Here is a 20,057-nt window from a genome sequence, read left to right as displayed (position 1 = left end):
CGAAGTCATGAAATTCGCGTCATGATTAATTATGTTACATGTATTTTCAACATCTCTGAGATTGATGTGCAGATAAACTTGAATATCATTTGCATAAGCGTGCTTTTTAGTTTGATTTTGAAACGTAAGTAATTCCATTATATAAATAAGAAACAGAAGAGTCCCTCAAATTGACCCTTGGGGCACACCGCAGGTTATATACCAACACTTGACAAAATTGATGAATGAATTGAGCGTGACTTACGCTGATTATGACTGCATTAATTCATTACTTTTTTGGTTCTGATCCTAAAATATCTAAGGAAATGTACATCTTGGGTATTCAAAGTTAATTTAAAGTTGCCACAATCAGTAATTCCAAGAGGCCACTAATCATCATCATATTCGGAGTGTTGTTGCATAAAATAACCACACGCCACTGGATCACATAGTATTCTGGTCACGAGTGTGTGTAAGCCGAAATTAATTTCACATTATTTAGATGATCAATGAATACAATAAAAATATTTACATATAATAGTAACGAGCCTACAAAATTTTGAATGTGGGTCCAAAATCGCTCTCAACTGTACGTGTTTTTTGCTAACTCTAATGAGAAATCGTTAATCTCTTTAATCAGATGCGGATCTTTGAATGGACTAATTCTCAGCTATTGACGTCAATTTTTCTATTAAACTTTTAAATGCACACCGAAGACGGAAAAGTAGATCAAGTTTTTTTTTACGATGAATTAAAAAAAATGTTTCAACTGAAATATGCACGGCTCAGAACAGCGATAGAGCGACTATAAGCCGACCCATGTTTGGTTAATCAGCATAAATGGAATTAATTTAGCAAAACTTCCAAATTTAATTCTGCAAAAATACAGCACACTGAGTGTAGGTTGAGCATAATATCACCTACACTGTATCGACAAGTGTAAGCTTATAGCGGCAGAAGGAAACCGATCGTGACGTGTTAATTGAAGACTTAAACCTCGAAATTAGGTGTTACTTAATCTCGTATGCCACTTTGTAAGAGAAGACAATGTTCGCTATTGGTTACTAACACCGGAAGCCTTTCGACCTTCAACTTTTACAAACCGTGGTTGAGTAATTGTCGTTGTGTATAGCCTGTCTATCAAATATTGGAATCACTACACAAATTGTGAACTTAAAAAATTTTAGGCAGGAAGTCTGTATAAACATGTCAGCAATAATAATTAGAATATAACAAAATATACGATAATGGTACAATGGCTTCTGTTTGGATATAACCTACAAATAGAGCTAAAACTGCCGCATAAAAAGTTATTGTTAAATGAGGAAGTCATTCCAACCTCATTTATCGTTCCAGTGATTGTTATTAATCATTTACTACATCTACCCATAAAGCAGATGACTCAGAAGTCATCAACATGCCGCATTTAGAACTATTATTAAAGGTGAAAGTTGATGTAACCGTTGTCCAAAAAATGCGAATACCAGCTGTCTCAACAAAAAAAAAACTGGCTCAAGATTGGGAGTGCCAATCTTCCACTTTTCGTGTTTATCTAATCCGGATGTACTTAATTGAATCAGCAATCCTTTTCAAACTTATCCAATATTCTTCTTCAATTAATATTCAAAAAGCAGAGCAATCTCAGAACCCACATCCTACTTCGATAACCCAGTGGTAGGCATCTTCATTCATAAATGTCAGATGAATGCTTGGCCAGATCTATTTACGTACTGCATATTTTATTGGTTAAAAAGTGATGACGCAGTCTACATGCTTGTGTATCCTATTTATAGACATGAGTGGTCTATCAATAAATTCTTGAAATAATGCGACTAATGTGCTATTTGTACATATGACGGACTTTTCGCGTAAACACTCAAACTAATTTACATAAAAACGTAAATATTTAACCCGTGCCGACTCACATTGAGCACTCTTTACAATGCTTTTCCACTAATGGAAGACTTGCATCGGTCTTGCCTGCCTTTTAGAGGACGCTCCGAGTGCGCTCGACTGAATGCTGGAGGAATGTTGCCAGTTCTTTTCTTTATAATTCATAAGGAAAGAGTAAATCGTTCGAAAAACGAAAAAAGACGATGCAAACACCATATATCTATCCAAAAGTAGGAAACAAATTCAATAAAAACCAGCGCGGATGAAATTCGATAAAACACTCGGACAGCTCAGACGTCAAATTAATCGTCAATAATTGTCACATCCAGGAGAGCACTAAAACCACATTGTACGTCGTGTGGCGATGATTGACAACAAAACTATTAAAGGCACAGGAATTAATTTAATTAATTCGTATACTGAAAAAGTGTCCTAGAAAGTGCTATCCAAAATTAAATTATTCCGGTGTGACAAACTTGTATGACGTCAAGAAAAGTTAATGAGGTCGCAGTAATGCGTCAAATAAATTATTTTCTTCTTCATGGTCTTTGTACAAATACCATTAGTTTTTAAATTAATTGTTAAATATAAACACACTGTATATATTTCATGACTTCTAGGGAAGGAACAAAAAAAGCGGTGTCCCGTTTTCGTCTGTCCGTTTGTTCCCTGTATCAATTTTTATTAGACACATAATTTCCGAAAGTACTGGACCCATTGTTGTTACATTTTGTATGTATATTAGGAATATCATGTAGATGGTATAACGCTTACCAAAATTTACAATAATATATATTTTTTTAATATTACAAAGTAAGATACTCCTGCACTTGTGATGTACGCATTCGTGTTGAGTCTTCACCATCCAGCTTTTTGGGAAAAAACAAAATTGTATAACGACATTTAACAATTTAACTTTGAAACTGCAAAACCGAATGCTCTGAAATCTTGCAAACGTTTTTAGATTATCGTGATCATGGTAAAAGGTTGATTAAAATTTATTCGGTTACCCCCTCCCAAAAAATTGATGACGTCATCTAAAAATGTTGCCGAATAAATGCTCTCTGAAATATGCAAAATATTATGACTCTACAATTGTGGTTTATTAATGCACTCATGGTTTTTAGAATTACTTATACGAGGTGACTCAATAAAATTAATGAACGAGGCAATTTATTGTAATAACTAAATCAAGAACGACCCCCTCCATTTTACCGAAAATTAGGGAATATAGTACTGTGATCATTAATATTACACTTTAATATTATGTACATACATACAGCTGGTTTAAAAAAAACGGGACAAATGACAATGACATGAACGTCATATTCCCATTGCTTTTCATTGATCTATAAGAACCTGATTTGCTCATTTTTCCCGTTTTTTTTTTTTAACCAACTATATTTATTTTAATGTATAATGTATATTAAAATTTGCAAAATCAAATCTTTTATTTTTCGAAAAATCTGGATTCATTTACTTTCAAGCAATTTTTTGATTTCACATTTTTTCTTTTTTTCAAGTTTAATTTTTTCAATTTTTCGGTACTTCAGTTTTTTAAGTTCTTGATCTGTATTTTCTAGAGATGTACCGACTGTAGGTCTGGCCGACTAACCGACTAGCCGATTGTTCGGCCAGTAAAAACCGACTAGTCGGCCGACTGTTCGGCTTTGCTAAAACCGGTTAATAAATGCGACAGACTGTGTTTTTTTTTCTATTTCTCTGACTACCTTAAAAATTTGTTTATTTTAATAAAAGGAATAACCAAAGTTCCTTTGTTTTCCAAAAAATGTGTTAAATTTGTTTAGATAATTTTAACATTTAATTTTTTTTAGTAACTCAGTACAAAAATAAAGAATAACACAATTTAGGGCCAGTTTATACAATATTTTAACTGAGATTAAGTTAATCGCGCATTTAATAAGGCCATTAGCGATGTCTGATTGGCGTAGAGTCGGTCACATGGTAGTTTAACGCGGGGTTAAAAATTAAATCGCAATTAAATATTTAATTGAGGTTCTGTAAACCGGGTTTAATTGTTTTACATACTATTTTAATTTTAATAAAAAAAGCTGTTTAGCCGACCAGTCGCCGACTGCAGCCGACGATGAAAAACGGCCGAATAGTCGGCTTATCCGACCGGTCGGCCACTAGTCGGTACATCCCTAGTATTTTCCAATTTTTCAAGTTATTAATTTATAATTTATCATTTTCTCGTTTTTTAATTTTCACTTTTTCGATTTTCAAGTTTTAGTTTGTTTTTTTTTCGATTTTATCATTTTTTTGATATAACAATTACCTATTCGTTTTATAAATTTTTAATTTTTTCAACTTGCAAATTTTTCAATTTTTCGATACTCCAATTTTTCATTTTTTCGATTTTTCAATTTTTCAGTTGTTAATTTTGGAATTTTTCGTTGAAGTTTTTAATTTTTATTGTTCATTTTTCGGCTCTTTTAATTTTCATTTTCTCAACTTTATATCACAATTTTTGGTTTATTCAATTTTTCAAAATTTCAAACTTGATTTTTAATTCCCCGATTTTCCAACTTTTAAATTCTTCACTTTTGCAATTTTTGGATTTCTCAATTATCAAATTTTTGGATTTCTTTAATTTTATTGTTCAATTTTACAATATTTCGTTTTTTTACTTTTGTACCTTTTCGATTTTTAAGCTTATCCGTTTTCAATTTTTGGGTTCTTCAGTTTTGAAGTTCTTGATTTCTAGTTTTGAAATCTTTCAACGTTTTCATTCAATATTTCTCGTTTTTTCATTTTTAAATTTTCGATTTTACTGTTTTGCAATTTTTCCATTTTTTTTATTCAAAAAATTGAAACATAGAAAAACTAAAAACGAGAAACTTAAAAATCTAAAACACTAATGAATAAAAAAATTGGAAAAAAGAAAAAATGCGAAAACGAAAAATTGGAAAACCCAAAAATTGTAATAATCGAAAGATTATAAAATCGTCAAAATTATAAAATCGTACTTAACATTGAAAGATCGAAAAATTCTGAAATCGTAAAATCGAATAAATGAAAATTTTAAATTATTATTATTATCAAGGACATATGTAATTAAAATGAATACTAGAAAAATTGCGAATCAAAAACGAAAAAATGAAAAATCGGGAAACTTAAAAATCTAAAATTGAAAAAACGAAAAATTAAAAAATCTCAAGATTGAAAACCGAAAAATTGAAAAATCCTGAAATTGAAGAATTCAAAAATTATAATTTGAAATTGCAAAATTTAAAAAGTGAAACATTTGTGAAATTGAAGAGAGAGGTGGGGGGGGGGCAGGGTTTAGCTTTCTTCTACAGTCTAATAAGCAGGCAGTAGCCCTAGTCACCCACCCTCCCTGCATTCTAGTGACTACTCTTGATATTGTTCAGTCTTATTTTAGCAAATACTAGCTCCTCCCACCCGCCCTCAATTTCCATCGAGGGTATGTCATTTACCATCAGTCTTATCTTAGCAAGTACTAACCCCACCCACCGCCCTATATTTTGTTAGAGGATATGTCTTTTGCCAAAATCAGTCTTATCTTACCAAGTACTAGCCCCGCCCACCCGTCCTTTAGTTGCTGAGAGGATGTTTGAAAATCGAATAACTGAAAAATTAAAAATGGAAATTCTAAGAGTTGCATATCGTAAAATTGAAGAGACAAAAAAATTAAAGTAGCAATAGTCGAAAAATTGTAAAAATAAAGAAAATAAAAACGGAAACGAAAAATTGCTAATCCAAAAATTTTAAGGTATGAAAAATTGAAGAATCGAAAAATTGAAAAACTTTAAATTGAAAAAACCAAAGTTATCAAAACATTGAAAAATTGAAAAAATAAAGAAAATAAAACACCGAATGTGGAGTATACCGGGTGTCTGGAAAATGGCGGATTATCTCTTCAGTACGTTATATATGGGGGTTTCGGGAGTTCCAAAAAAATAATAAAAAAATTCTTTATGATGTAGATTACGAAAAAAAACGTAATTTTATAAAAATAAAATTGGCAACACTGCTGTCACCTAAGGCGTGAATACCTCCGGCTTACTTTCTGATTTCTTAGTAGTATGACTCATCGGTGACAGCAGCCGGCGCTCGCTAGAGGAAAGCCTAGAATCGGATTTCGCGATGGGCCCAGAAAACTCTCGAACCGGCGTTCTGGATTTATCGAGGGAAACGGTATAGGTTTTAAATAAAGGCCACCGTCGGGAACGATTATGATGAAGTCACCACGTCCAGTCCAGCGAGTGTCCAGACAAGTTAGGCCGAAGTTATTTTGTACATAATCGCTGTAATAGTAATTCGTGTAAATTCGAGTAAGAAATAAGTTTTTGAGTGAACCCACGTCGATTTTATTCGTCCGTCCAACGTATTATACTACTGTTAATAATAAACTGCAATTTTTAAAACGGCATGGACTTAGGACTTACGTGGTTGAAACATAATGTATGGACAAATCGGAAAGATAGCTAGGATGATTGAAAAATTATTTAAAATCCTGGGTAATTTATTTTTTGTAACATTAGACGCAAATATGTATACGCATAAAAACACTCGCACCAACATTTCACACAAACATAGTCCTGAAATTTGGAGGCTACAACACAACAAAATGAGTTTAATCTCAGAAAAAAAGGGGAAACACTTCCATCGTCAAGCAGGATTCCGCAGAGGTTTCGCATGGTTTCGTGTCCGGGCCGACTCAAGGTTTATTTAATCAGCAAAATTAATTGCCTTCAAATACATTTAATGCTAATGTTTATCATGTACAAAATATATATTACCTACTAATTCTGTCCAGTTATATAGTAATTTCGCCCAACAACATCAAACGTTTCTACATGTAAACCAACATTTACCTAATCCATTGGAACGAAAAGCTTTGATGCTGAGAGTTATTCATGAGCCACTCCGTTTTGCCAGGCCACCACTAGTGCCTACGTCTTTTACGTTGCTACTAGAACAGTCTCAGGGTGATATCCCAGCTAGGCAACGTGTCACTTACAAAAATCTAACTTTTGATTGGTTGTTAATTCAAGGACAATTTTGAGCAACAGTTGACCAGATGACGTATAATATGTAGTTGCAGCAGCATACTGACGTCACCGCCCAGAGGCGTCAGCTTGCCAGTTTATCAGAAGAAAATCAGTCGAGCGCTCTTGCAACGAAAATGTAATGACTTTATTATAGATAATAAAATTTATAGCTTGCTGAAATGAGACAATGTTGCAGTTCTTGAAAAACTTGCACTGAATTTCAACACGATCCTTTATTAAATAAAGAAAATATGTATGGGCTTTATTGGAAAAATTGAATATTAAAATATCCAGAAAAAAATTGGTAGAACGTTATTTTGACAGAGCTTCCCTCGGCCTTGAAGAGCAACCCAACAAATTCCACTTCCTTGCAAAATGATAAAAAAATGAAAGAACGAAAAAATTGTGATATAAAATTGAGAAAATGACAATTTAAAAAAAGGGAAAAATCAATCTTAAAAATCAAGAACAAATCGGAAAATTGGATAATTGAGAAATCCAAAAATTGAAAAATTAAAAAATTGGAAAACCGAGGAATTGTAAAATTGAAGATTGAGAATTTGATAAATTGAATACATATAAAAAAAAAATAAGAACTTGAAAAATCGAGGAAATAAAAATTGAAAAATAGTAAAACTGAAAAATTTGTAAGTCAAAAACTTGAAAAATTGAAATATTAAAAAATTAAAGAAAATGAAAAAACGAAAAATTGTGATATCAAAAAGTGTGTTTCAGGTTAGTTTTTACCTTACAAAATTTTTTCATGATCAACATTTTTTCATGGTTAGGTGTACTAATAATCACAGTGCTATATTTCCAAATTTTCGGTAAATTGGAGTGAGCCTTTCCTGATTTAATCAATAAAATAAACTGTCTCATTTTTTTTTAATTAAGTAATCACTTTCAGTAAAAATATTTTGAAATTCATGATAAGAGTAAATGTAACCGGTGTACTTAGAACATGTAAAGTTAAATTGATAAAAAAAAAATTATTAATATCTATAGGATTGTGCGATAAATTTATGTAATAACTAAACTCTCGAGACAGCGGTAGGCTTTAGTTGTAGTATTAATTTATCGCACACTTATGGTTCTACCCACGGCCTGAAACATTGTCATAAAACATGTATTATTTTAGTGATAAAAAACTAAAGGAATAAAAGCCTGTCAAGGATAAAATAAATTTACAATCCTAAAGCAGATTCGTCCACCAGAATAATGAACGTTTGCAGGTCCGTTAGAGAGGTTATGAGAAAAGTAAAAGACGTTTTGGAAGTTTCCCGTCAACTTATACAATCTCGTATCAAGCTTACAACGCTGTTGCATCTGCTTTACCTCTACTCTATAATTTTGTTTAGATTTTCTCGGCGTATAATATTATAAGATATTTTTACTAACAGTAATGGACACAGCATTGTGGCCAACACAACACCAGTTTTGCGACATACTCTACATTTGCTTTACGAATAGGTGTAATTCCGGCTCGAGTAAAAGTGTGCTGTGTGATTTTTTGTTGTAATAAATAACAATAAGTATTGCTTTAGTCGTGAAATAGTTAAACCCAGTGTAATAATATTCAAACCCAGCAATTAGACGTCTACTGCCATAAATTAAATCCGTTAGCTTCTATAATAGCGTTCAGTTCTCCCGGAGGCGATTTGTATAGACGAACGGTTAATTTTTCTCTACTGTGGTAGATCGGCTTGATATTACGTTAGATTTATCACACTCAATAAATCCAGCAAGCCTACTTTTTAACTTTCAATTAAATTGTTGATTCATGTCTTAATTAAAATATTTTTGTCGTAAATTCCACTAACGTGCTATTATCATAATCAGTGATCACAGATAAAGAAAGATTACAATTCTTGTAAAATTTATTTAAAACACATGTTACTTGTCGTAATTGAGTTGTTTTTTCTAACGCTTTAATATTACAGGAAAAGAACTCCTTCCTAAATTACAACGTATCTTGTATCCTGACGTTGCCACCCTACCAGAGACAAGGATATGGAAGGCTTCTTATCGAGTTTAGTAAGTGTTCCGTGCATGCTAAAATTACCATTAACCAATATTCTAATCTGTTCTTTGCATAAAGATAATAAATCTAGACGTTGCATATTGCATGATATTTATGGGGAACGAATCGTTTATTTAATGCTTTCATAATAATTATTTATAGGAAAGGGTAGTTTTTATAGTAATTACACCATTCATCATTTTCAAGTCAGATAAGGGTAAATGCAACAACAAGCACCGTGATTTTTTCCTTAAGAAGGTTTATGTTGACTAGCCTATTATTTATTAGTCATAGGAGAAAGGAACTTGATCCATATTTATTATTTACCCATATATATCTTCAAATTTATTTATTTTTTGTAATTTTGTACTCCACAAAAACTCGTTTAGTGCAAAAAAAGTTAAATCGGAAATGATAAAAAGTATGTAAGTATATGTTATTAGTAACTTGCCAAAATAAAAAAAAATGTTTTTGCGTCTACATTCATGTTCATTATGAACAAGTTTTGTTAAATATTCGATTTCAAATCATCAAAAGAATCGTCTAGAATTGAATACATAACTCGGCTACATGTCTTTTTTTTTCTTTTACTTCTTGAGCGTAAGCTAAGGACCTCTACAGTACAAAAAAAGTGATCTCCCATTTCTGTCTGTCTGGTTGTTGTCTGTATCAATTTTTTATTAGACACAATCTCCGAAACTACTGGACCGATTATTGTCAAATTTTGCATGTATATTAGGAATATCATACAGATAGCAAAACCCTAACCAAAATTTGGCTAAACGTCCCACAACAAATGGGATGACGTCGACTCCAAACTTTACAATAATAATTTTTTTAATTTATAAAATGCTCCTGCACTTGTGATGTATGAATCCTTGTACATTTTTCACCCTAGAGATCCAGATTTGTGTAACGACATTTTGCAATTTAACTTTGAAACTGCGAAACCGAAAGCTATAAAATCTTGCAAACGTTTTAAGGTTATCGTAATCGTGGTAAATCGTTAATCATAATTTAATCGTTTATCCTCTCCTAAAAAATTTTGCTTAATATTCCCCCGTAAAATATGCAAAATATTACATATTCTGTTCTTGCCGTTTATCATAGTTTTTACAATTACTTATATTATGAATTAATGATTGAGGCAAATTATTTTATTAATTAAATCAAGAACAATATACTCTATTTTCCCGAGAATTTGGAAAAACAAATCATATAATTTTTCGAAAAATCCGAATTCATTTACTTTTCACCAATTTTTTGATATTACAATTTTTCAATTTTGTAATTTCTCGATAATACAGTTTTTCATTTTTCGATTTCTCCGTTTCTCAATTTTTAATTTTTCGATTTTTAAATTTTTCGCTTCCTCAATTTTTCAAGTTCTTGATTTTTATTTTTCATTTTCCCTATTTTTTATTTTTCATTTTCTCGACTTTATATCACAATTTTTCATTTTTTCAATTTTCCTTTGGGTTCTATCATTTTTCGTTTATTCAGTTTTCAAATTTCCAATCTTCGATTTTCCAAATTTTACATAGGTATTTCGATTTTACAATATTGTTACGAAAGAAACCCATACGCTGCCCCGGTACGACGCCTATGGGTTTTCTAGTGTGAATGCATTTATTCTGGTATGTAGGGCGGGGATGACTCATCGGCCGGGCGGCGCGGCGTTCGCTGACGAGAAGCCTAGAAGCGGAAGTCGCGATGGGCAACCCAGAAAACCCTCGAAGTGACGTTCTCAAACCATCGACAGGAACGTATAGGTTTAAATAGAGGCCACCGTTGGGAACGATTATTATTGAGTCGAGTCGAGTCGACTCCAACGAGTGTCGAGAAAACCCAGTGAAGTTGCGCCGGATTTATTTTGTACATAATCGCTCTAATAGTTGGTCGTGTAAATTCGAGTTAGTAAGAAATAAATTGTTGAGTGTACCTACGTTTTTTCGATTTTTAAATTTCCCTGTTTTTAATCTTTCGATTTTTCAATTCCTCGATTTTCCAATTTTTAAATTTTGGATTTCCAGTTCTTCCGATTTCTTTAATTTTTAATATTTTGATTTTACAATAAATATTTCGTTTTTTCGATTTTTAACTTTCCCTATCTATAATTTTTAGTTTTTAAATTTTTCAAAATTTTCATTTTATACATTTCTATTTTTCATTTTTGATGTTTCAATTAAACAATTTTGCACTTTTTCCATTTTATTGATTGAAAAATGGAAAAATCGAAAACGCGGAAAATCGAAAAATTACGAATAGAAGGACTGGAGAAACTAAATACAGAAACATTGAAAAACTAAAAATCCAGAAACTTAGAAATCGAAAACATTAAAAAACCGAAAAATTGGAAAGAAGAAAAAACGATTCCAATCGAAAAATTGGAAAACCCAAAAATTGTAACATTGTCAAAATTGTAAAGTCGAAAAACTGTATGATTGAAAGATCGAAAAATTGAAAAATTAAGTATCGAGAATTTGAAAAATTAAAAATCGAATAAATGAAAAAGTTTTAAAATCGAGCAACTGAAAAATGGAAAAATTCTAAAATCGTAAAATTGAAAAAGTGACAAACTTTAAAAATAATAATTACTATTACATATTCAAAATAAAAACCAAGTACAAAAAAATGCAAATCAAAATTTGAAGAGACGAAAATTTGAAAAATCATAAATCTGAAAAATCTAAAATTGAAAAAATGAAAAACTAAAAAAAACTAAAAGTTGAAAAATCGAACAAATTGAATACCAAAATTTGCAAAACGAAAAATTGGAAAAATCCAACACAAAATTATCATTATCAAATCAAAACGAGAAATTCCAAATCGAAAAATTAAAGGGTTGAAAATTGAAAACTCGTGAAATGCAAATATGTAAATTGCAAAATCTAAAAAATGGAACATTCAAAATTTGGTAATTCGAAAAACTTAAAAATTTAAAAAACAAAATTCAGAGAGTTGTACGAGTATAAATCGTAAAATTGAAGAAACAAAAAAGGATTTTTTTTATTATTTATTTTTATTTTTTTATTATTTTTTTTGTTTATATAGACATGCATGTTTAGTTTTTATATTCTGTCAATGAAAAAAATTGCCAACATTTCCACACGATTTACTCTCTTGGTGTGCTTGCAAAACCTGAATGACAATTATGGAACTGCCAATGGTATATTTCAGTCACCCGTCATTCCTTTTTTTCACCAAGCTGGGAGGTTATTACTCACAATGGTTTTCCCAAAAATATAGACAGTTATTGTATGTCGATATCAATTCTTTGTACAAACTACTATCTAGGTGAAACAAACAACTTGTTCTAGGAAGTTCCTAAACTGTTTACAATATTACATGCCTGTTAGAAATATATAAGTCGCAGTTTTTACAAAGGAGCTGGTTTTTCCCATACAACCATCTGCGAATTTTTATGAAAAATTTAAATACTGCTACCTATTTTTATAAATATTTACATACAGAATAATCTGTCTGATCCAAAAATGGTACACTGTCGCGACATAGTTCTTCACCCCTATCGTCCAAAACATCAAATCTTCCTCTTCAACACTACATAATACAACATTGTACCGACTTGTTCTACGAATTTTCCCATGAAAAGATCCCAGTCATAACAAATTTACGGTGTTGATCAACCAATCACAATTACAGTTACGGCTTTTTATGTCGTCTGGGAAGTATATCGTTGGCTGTCTTTATTGCCCTAAGCCTCGTTGTGCGATAAGCAATTAACGAAATTAAGCTGGCATTACGTGGTGCAATTATTGTAAAAGAAGTTAGCCGTGAAGTGGGGCCGACGCGACGGCCAGTTCGCCCCCGTGGAGGAGAAAATGACCCAGACGAAGGCAGAGAGAGCAGGGTCGGATTCAGGTCACATTGGTGGACCGACGCCTTGTCACAAGCAAAACGAAATACGTGAAGTTGAGGAGGTGATTCATGATTCGATGGTTAATTTTATCTGATTTGTACGTGGATTATTTGGAGAGAGGGCGACTAACAGTAGTGTAATAATGGTTACGTTGGAAGAAAGAATGTCGACCAATTTTGGTATCTAGCGAATAATCGCTTCTTGTAACCAGTAATTTTCAGAATTGTTCAATCAGCTGCGTTCATTGTGCTTTTCTAGCTTAAAGTTAAATTTGGGTTGTAGGAGTTTGACTTTCATTGGTGCGTTTATGCGAATAACTAAATTTACAATATGTATTTTAATATGTAGCCTCGCTAATGTTTCAATCGATCTTTGTTTTTCTCATTGCCATTGAGAATCGCAAGCATTCCTTATTTTTTCAAACTTCTATGCAATTTTTTGTTTGACAAAACAATTATTGTCAAAAAGTAAAAGCAGTTCTAACATATTTTGTAAAATATAAAATCTCTTCACTGTAATTTATGATTTAAAACTATAACAATTTTTTTGATGTTAAAAATATATATATTTTTTGACAATAATATTAAGCTTAATTTTTTTAAGGTGTTGTAAACTTAATAAAAGCTTAAGTAACTTTGGCACAAACATTTTTCGAGATTTATATTCATTTTTTAAAAGCGTGTGGTATGGTGTTCAGTCTTCGTATAACAGAAACTTATTAATATTCTTTTTTTCTACACCTTCCTATTTTTTTTCCTACGGAAAGACATGGCTCATCTATCGGTTTTGGAAATCATTTCCTTACCTATTTCTGATAAAATCTATTAAGTTGTTAATACCTATTATGGTACTAAAAATTATAATAATGTAAACTTCATTTCTTTTATTAAAAAATGTATTGCTAGCGTTCCCATAGTAACAGTTACGAAAAGGCTTATTAATACTTAGTAGAAAACAAAATTTGCATTATTATTAATAATTTAATAATTACTATTTGTCCCCTGCAGCAGTTTTCATCTTATGTACTTTATTGTCTTGATGAATACGGATTTGATAAATTCTGTGATTTATTTTCCTACCATCTTTCCATTATCTTTATATGAACTCGCAAAGAACAAAAACAATTATTATCAGAAGGAAGGCTCCCCATAAATCAACGACTGTTAAAAAAATTATAACAAGAACACAGAATGTGCATACACTATCGATTGGACTAAAATGAAAGAAAAAAAATCAAAAAAAGAAGAAGGAAATCGCTATCTACAAAATAAATCTACAAACTCTAGAATGAGGAAAATTTATCCAATCGTCTCCTTTTCGCAAAATAAGTCGGTTCTGCGTATAGCAAATGGTCATGACGAATAGAATAGTCAAAACAAATCGACATAATGTACTTCAGAAGTCATAAAGTTCGACAAAAATAAGATTTTTATATAAAATTTGATAGTTTTCTTTGTATTTTCAGCGGTCTCGGGCCCATAGTGAGCCGGAAACGTTAGACAACACAAGAAAAAACTTGAAAGTTAACATTTCTTAAATTTTTTAACGAATTTCTTTCGTCGTCTCCTTTTCGCAAAATAAGTCGGTTTTGCATATCCCAAGTGCTTTATGATGATCAGAATCGTCAAAACAAGTCTTCAGTATAGTTATCATAAGAAAATGAGGATTACGTATGTCTGGAATAAAATTTCTCACAGTCGGTTAAATCAGTACGAGTAAATCACTTTTTTTTATCAAAAACTCACAGCTAAAGGACGAATACAACGAATTTTACGTAATTTTCTATAGTGCCTAAGACATTAAGCAAAATTTACTTAATAATACTTATATTGAAATGACAACCAGTTTTTAGCAGTAATGAATAAACAAAATTTTGTTGGATTTTCGTATTTCTGCGAAACTTTTAATGTACACATACGGTTTCAAAGCAGTCGATCGTTTCCGAGAAACTCTATCTACTAAACGGGGGATAGACGACAGACAAACTTCTATTTTTTTTTTTTTTTATTTATAAAGATCAAATCTTCAACCCGTAACACCTAATATATTATTTAAGAGGAGTTCCTACCTTTGGCTCATGGTTTATTAAATATATTTTCAAAATGTAATATCTCCACTATTAAGAGACTTTAAGACGCGGTTTATTTGCGACTAAATTTTTAACACGGCATTAAATTAACTCGTGACCGACTGTGCGCCAATCAAACGTCGCTAAACACCTAGTTAAATGCGTTATTAGCTTAATCTTATTAAAAGATTGTAACGCAAGAGCATTTTTTAACAATTTATTGTCATGTTTTTAGCATTATCTCCATTGTTTATGACAATTTCGTAACGCGGTTCTTACCACTGTTTTCGACTTACAAAATTCTATACGTTACCCGGGAAACATTGTCGATTTTTTGTCGAAAAAAAGAAGTTTTCTCGAAAACTCGCCTCTTGCTGTATCTCATTTTTAACAAAAAAATCGACAGTGTTTTCCATGTAACATAAATAAAGATTTGTAAGCTGAACACAGTGGTAAAAACCACGTTCCAAAATTTCCATAAGTAGTAGTGATATTGATTTTTAAAAATACGTGATGAAATGTTTCACAAAATTTTTAAAAAGAATGATGACGGTAAACTATTTTTTAAAAAACTGCCGTGGTACAAAAAAAGTTGTCAAAGTTACTGTAAAGGGGCGTGCTACGCATATGTTGCACATGAATGATGTCATCAACATTTTTATTTTTTTTTATAACAATTTGGATAGGTGCAGCGCAATACTGTATGGAGTGCGATGTTCCTGATTTAATCAATAAAACAAATGGACTCATTCATTAATTGTTTTGAGCCACCCTATACAAGCAATTATAAAAAATATGAATGTAATATGTAATGATAAATCACAAGCTCAAACTCACCATATTTTGCACATTTTCGATACGATTTATAAGCAAAATTTTGAGATGACGTCATCAATTTTTTGGAGGGGATAAACAAATATGTTTTGATTACAAATTTACTTTCGATAACTTTAAAACATCTGGAAGATTTGAAGACTTCCGGTTTTGCAGTTTCTGATTTGATCAATAAAATAAATTGACTCATTCATTAATTTTTTGAGTCACCTTGTTAAGCAATTCTAGAAAATATAAATTGAATGATAAATCACAAGTACAGAGTCATCATATTTTGCACATTTGGAGAGGTTTTATTCGACAAAATTCTGAAATGACGTTATCAGTTTTTTGGAGGGGATAAACAGATTTTGATTAAAAATTTGCCATGCTTACTATAACTTTAAAATGTCTGCAAGATATCAAACCATTCAGTGTTGCAGTTTCTGATTTAACGAATGATATCAATTGACTAATTTTTTTAGTCACCCTGTATAATCAATTTAAATAAAATATGAATGGAATGATAAATGACAAGCATAGACTCATCGTATTTTGCACATTTTAGATACGATTTATTTGGCAAAATTTTGAGAAAAAATCGGTCATGTAGTTTAGAAGATTATCTGTCTAACAAAAATGGACAGGCGCGAATAGAAGATAGAGAAACAGACGGAAATGAGAGACCTATATTTTCGTATTTTGAAGGTCATGAACGTCGAGAAACATAAAATTGTGGAGTCGCCCAATGGACAATGAATACAATACTTTATTAGTTTACGCTCGGGAAGTAAAAACAACAGTATTCTCTGAGATATAATATAATCTTTTTAGGCCGTACTGTGTAGATTTAAAATTAGCATCATTTAAAGTAAAATTTATTTAGCACTATTTTGAAATGACATCATCAATTTTTAGCAGTGATGAGTAGACAAATGTTTGTTGACTTTTACCATATCCACTAAACTTCTAATATACACATAGTTTCAAAGCAGTCGGTTGGCTAGTTTCAGAGAAAGTCTGTCTACTAAATTTTCGACAAACGGTAGACAGACGACAATCTTTCAATTGTTTAATTTATAAAGATAAATTTTTCAATCTTCTGTACATGACATCCAATAAGTTCCAGAAGTAAAGTTTCATAGTATCTTAGTCGCAAAAAATGTCAGTATGGCTGTTCAAACACGTCAGCCGTTTCAATTACAGTGCTGTCGTATATGGTCAACTAGAGCAAAAATTTAAAAAATCACACAGTGTAAGAAAAGAGCGATGAAAAATTCCTACCTGAATCGTAAAATCTTTTTTTTTCTGGATATGACTTGAAGTATGACAGTATTTTTTTTGTCCAACAACTTTTAACAAGCCATTTGGTACATTTTTCCTCCATTCAATACAATAACTTTTACCCCGCTATTTTATCCATTTGCAAATCCGGCCCTGACGCTAGATCGAAGAGAAGAAGAAAGGAACAACGCGCACACCGGATGAACAAAGCGATGCGGTCCGACAGACGGGAAATAGCTAACAATGCAAACACTAGTTCGGTTTCGTAGATGCCTTATTTATGCGGAAGGAACAGCATCATACTCTTGATTATAATTAATTGCAGTTTTAATTATGACAACCGCCGCACTGGCTGATTTTAATTTATAATAGCATAACCAAAACCATCATTATTGTTATTATATTATTAATGGAGCAGTTGTACGAAAGTGATGTTAAAACGTCAGACACTCCTGCAGCCTGCCACTCACAAAAAGATCAGCCTTAAAATAAGAAAGAGAATCTTCTAAATGGAAGAGACGGGAGTGAGCAAATGAAATGTTGCGGAACTTCGGTGCTATTAAGTTGTACATTATCTTCAACTGTATAAAGAAAAAGAGACAGCAAACGGTAATTTAAATTGTGTTTGAACAGGGCTGCCGGTAACGAGCTACACCGTATTTAAATCCTCAAGACAGTTTTACACTTTTTTATTTTGTTGCTTCAGTTGTTTAACACTTTAATTCAAAAAGTAATTTAAAAGTTTGAGAGACTGGAGTAAATATGCACCTAATAATAAGGAAATGCCTTTTACTTGGCTGAAAGAGCGAAACAAAGCTACTTCTATACTTCAATTCACCTTCAGATGGCAGAAAACTCATAAGAATTATCACTACGAAAATGTTGATGTAAACAATAAAAATATAATTGACACATAAAATAAGGCATAAAGCTGTCAAAAGATAATAGCACACAATAAAATAATAAATTATAATAAGAATAATTACATAACTTAACCAGGCGAAACACAAGAGCGAATCACATTTGCACATTTATAACAATTATAACAAATTTAAAGATTTTTGTAACTGCGAAGTTGTTAAATAATTCGACCTCAACACGGATTTTGTTACAATTATTCAATATATTAAGAACTTAAAACTGGAGAAAAGGAAGTAAATTGTTTTATTGCTGTCACTATGGTATAGTTCGAGCTCATAAATAATGAATATTCTATGATGTCATTTGGTAAATGATCACTTTTTCAAAACCGGAACTATAATTATAACACCCCTTCGGTGTAAAATTAAAAATGTGTCCTGAAGTGTTATTTTTGTTTTTGTTCTTATCTTAACCATTAAGATTGATGTATTAATTAATTACTACCTACTATATAATGAATGAGTTCATTACAGTAAAAAATATGACTGTGTGTATTAGTCATAAAGTGCTTCATTTCACACTCGCTCAGACTTGGCACTTTACCTTTACACCAGAACAAAAATACATAATTTAGTAATCCACAGCGAATTCCTCCAGACGCCCTGAGTCATAGCAACCTTTACAAAAATGAAAAGACGGATCGGTTGTTCAAGCGACCGTGGCCTAGGGTAAAAAGCATCGCGTCGAGTGAACGAATCCAGACAGAGTTGTGGTTTTGAGGGTGTCTGGTAGGTGTGGGGTTCCCGAAGAGTCGCCTGAACCAAACACAGCTTCAGCAGCAGACTTTCAACCCCCATCCAGTCTCGCCGGGTCACAGCCCTTTGCGTATGGATCCGTCTGGCAATCCAGACCTACCCTAACGCATGTCGGGGCAAAGCCCCCGTCTGCAGCCACCTGTAAACATCATGCGTAAGCCTATACCGCAAAAAATCGCTGCCCTTTTTCGAATAAATCAGACCCTCATAATTGATAAACATTTCGCTGTGACATGATCGATTCCGGGGCGACTGAGCTCTGAAATGGGTTAAAAGTTCCGAGTTACACGGGTTTTCGCTTTTTTTTGTTTGGAAATTTAATCGCAGAGATTTATTTAACGGTACGGCGGTTCGAAGTTGAAATTTTGATCTGAATGTAGGGATATAGTGTCGAAAGCATGGAGATTTATGGGCAGTGTTTAAATTTATTTCGGGAATGTAAGCGATTGAATGTAGAAAGGTTTAATGGAGGTGTACCCTAACTTTTAGTGTTTGGTGTAACTTTGGGGGTGATTAATATTTTTTGTATACTACTAATCATAAAAAAAAAACTAACATAATGGCTGAACACAATAAATTTTCTTACTTATAGGTCGTAAACACAATCTGTCAGGTTAAGAACCACAAGAATTAAAAACAAGATCTGAGGGCAAACTTCATCAGGAGTTACCTAAGATTATTTCAGTATATTAAAGTATGAAAATTGTGTATTTTTTCCTGATTAAAAAAAATATCAATTGCTTGCGTTCTATATTGACTGAGCTTCTGAGCTGTCACAGACAGGCATAAATACATCAAATATCATGAAATCATAGGTAATATACCGAAGAATGGTGCAAAAAGTATCGATCTACTGCATTGCGAAAATAAGACTCACCATTGCCTAGATTGCATTAATTTAATTCATGCTAAAATTTAGATTACTATAATGAGTGATTTTTGAGCTTCGAATTAGCGGACTGAAAAAACTTCTTCTTGCCCTTCCTGAAATTTTCTACTTTATGAAGCATAGTCGAAGAATGTATCAAAACGTAAGATGCGAATTGAATGGTTAAGCCAATGGTCGCAAAACATCGATGGCTTGAATTTATAATGTAAGTCTTGCACAGCTATTAATACTTTCTATATTCATCTGATGCCAATAAGTAATATGTACCACATGAGTGCTTTTCTATTGTAATGTAAAATTTTTAATACAAATCCAAGTGATGGACTAGTCTGTTTTTTGACCCGTAGATGAAGGTCAAGAGGTGAGAAACACACTATCAAGGTACAGGTCGCTGCTCGTCAAAATAATGTTTCTTGCTTAACTCCCCCTCCCCAAGAAAGTGTTGTCAACATCGTAAAAACCCTCAGCTTTGATTTACCGCTGAAACAAGTCAGTTGGTTTTCCAATCTTATTGAT

At 32.0% G+C, this 20,057-nt stretch overlaps 1 protein-coding gene across 2 annotated transcripts in view; it reads left to right on the top strand.

Annotated features, from left to right (window-relative positions):
* LOC135144553 (histone acetyltransferase KAT7) overlaps window positions 1-20,057 on the top strand; it is a 90,877-nt gene that overhangs the window by 55,298 nt on the left and 15,522 nt on the right. For both annotated transcript variants that reach the window (XM_064076576.1, XM_064076581.1), the window contains one exon: window positions 8,852-8,945. In XM_064076576.1, the coding sequence (XP_063932646.1) occupies window positions 8,852-8,945 (94 nt within the window). The remainder of the gene's footprint in view (window positions 1-8,851; window positions 8,946-20,057) is intronic.

This window comes from Zophobas morio, unplaced genomic scaffold (assembly GCF_036711695.1).
Source record: "Zophobas morio isolate AGI-343-1 ecotype UQ-CSIRO unplaced genomic scaffold, CSIRO_AGI_Zmor_V1 ptg000004l, whole genome shotgun sequence".
NCBI classification, from domain to species: Eukaryota; Metazoa; Arthropoda; class Insecta; order Coleoptera; family Tenebrionidae; genus Zophobas; species Zophobas morio.
The sequence above is the reverse complement of the archived record's forward strand: the minus strand, read 5'-3'. Positions and strand labels throughout refer to the sequence as shown.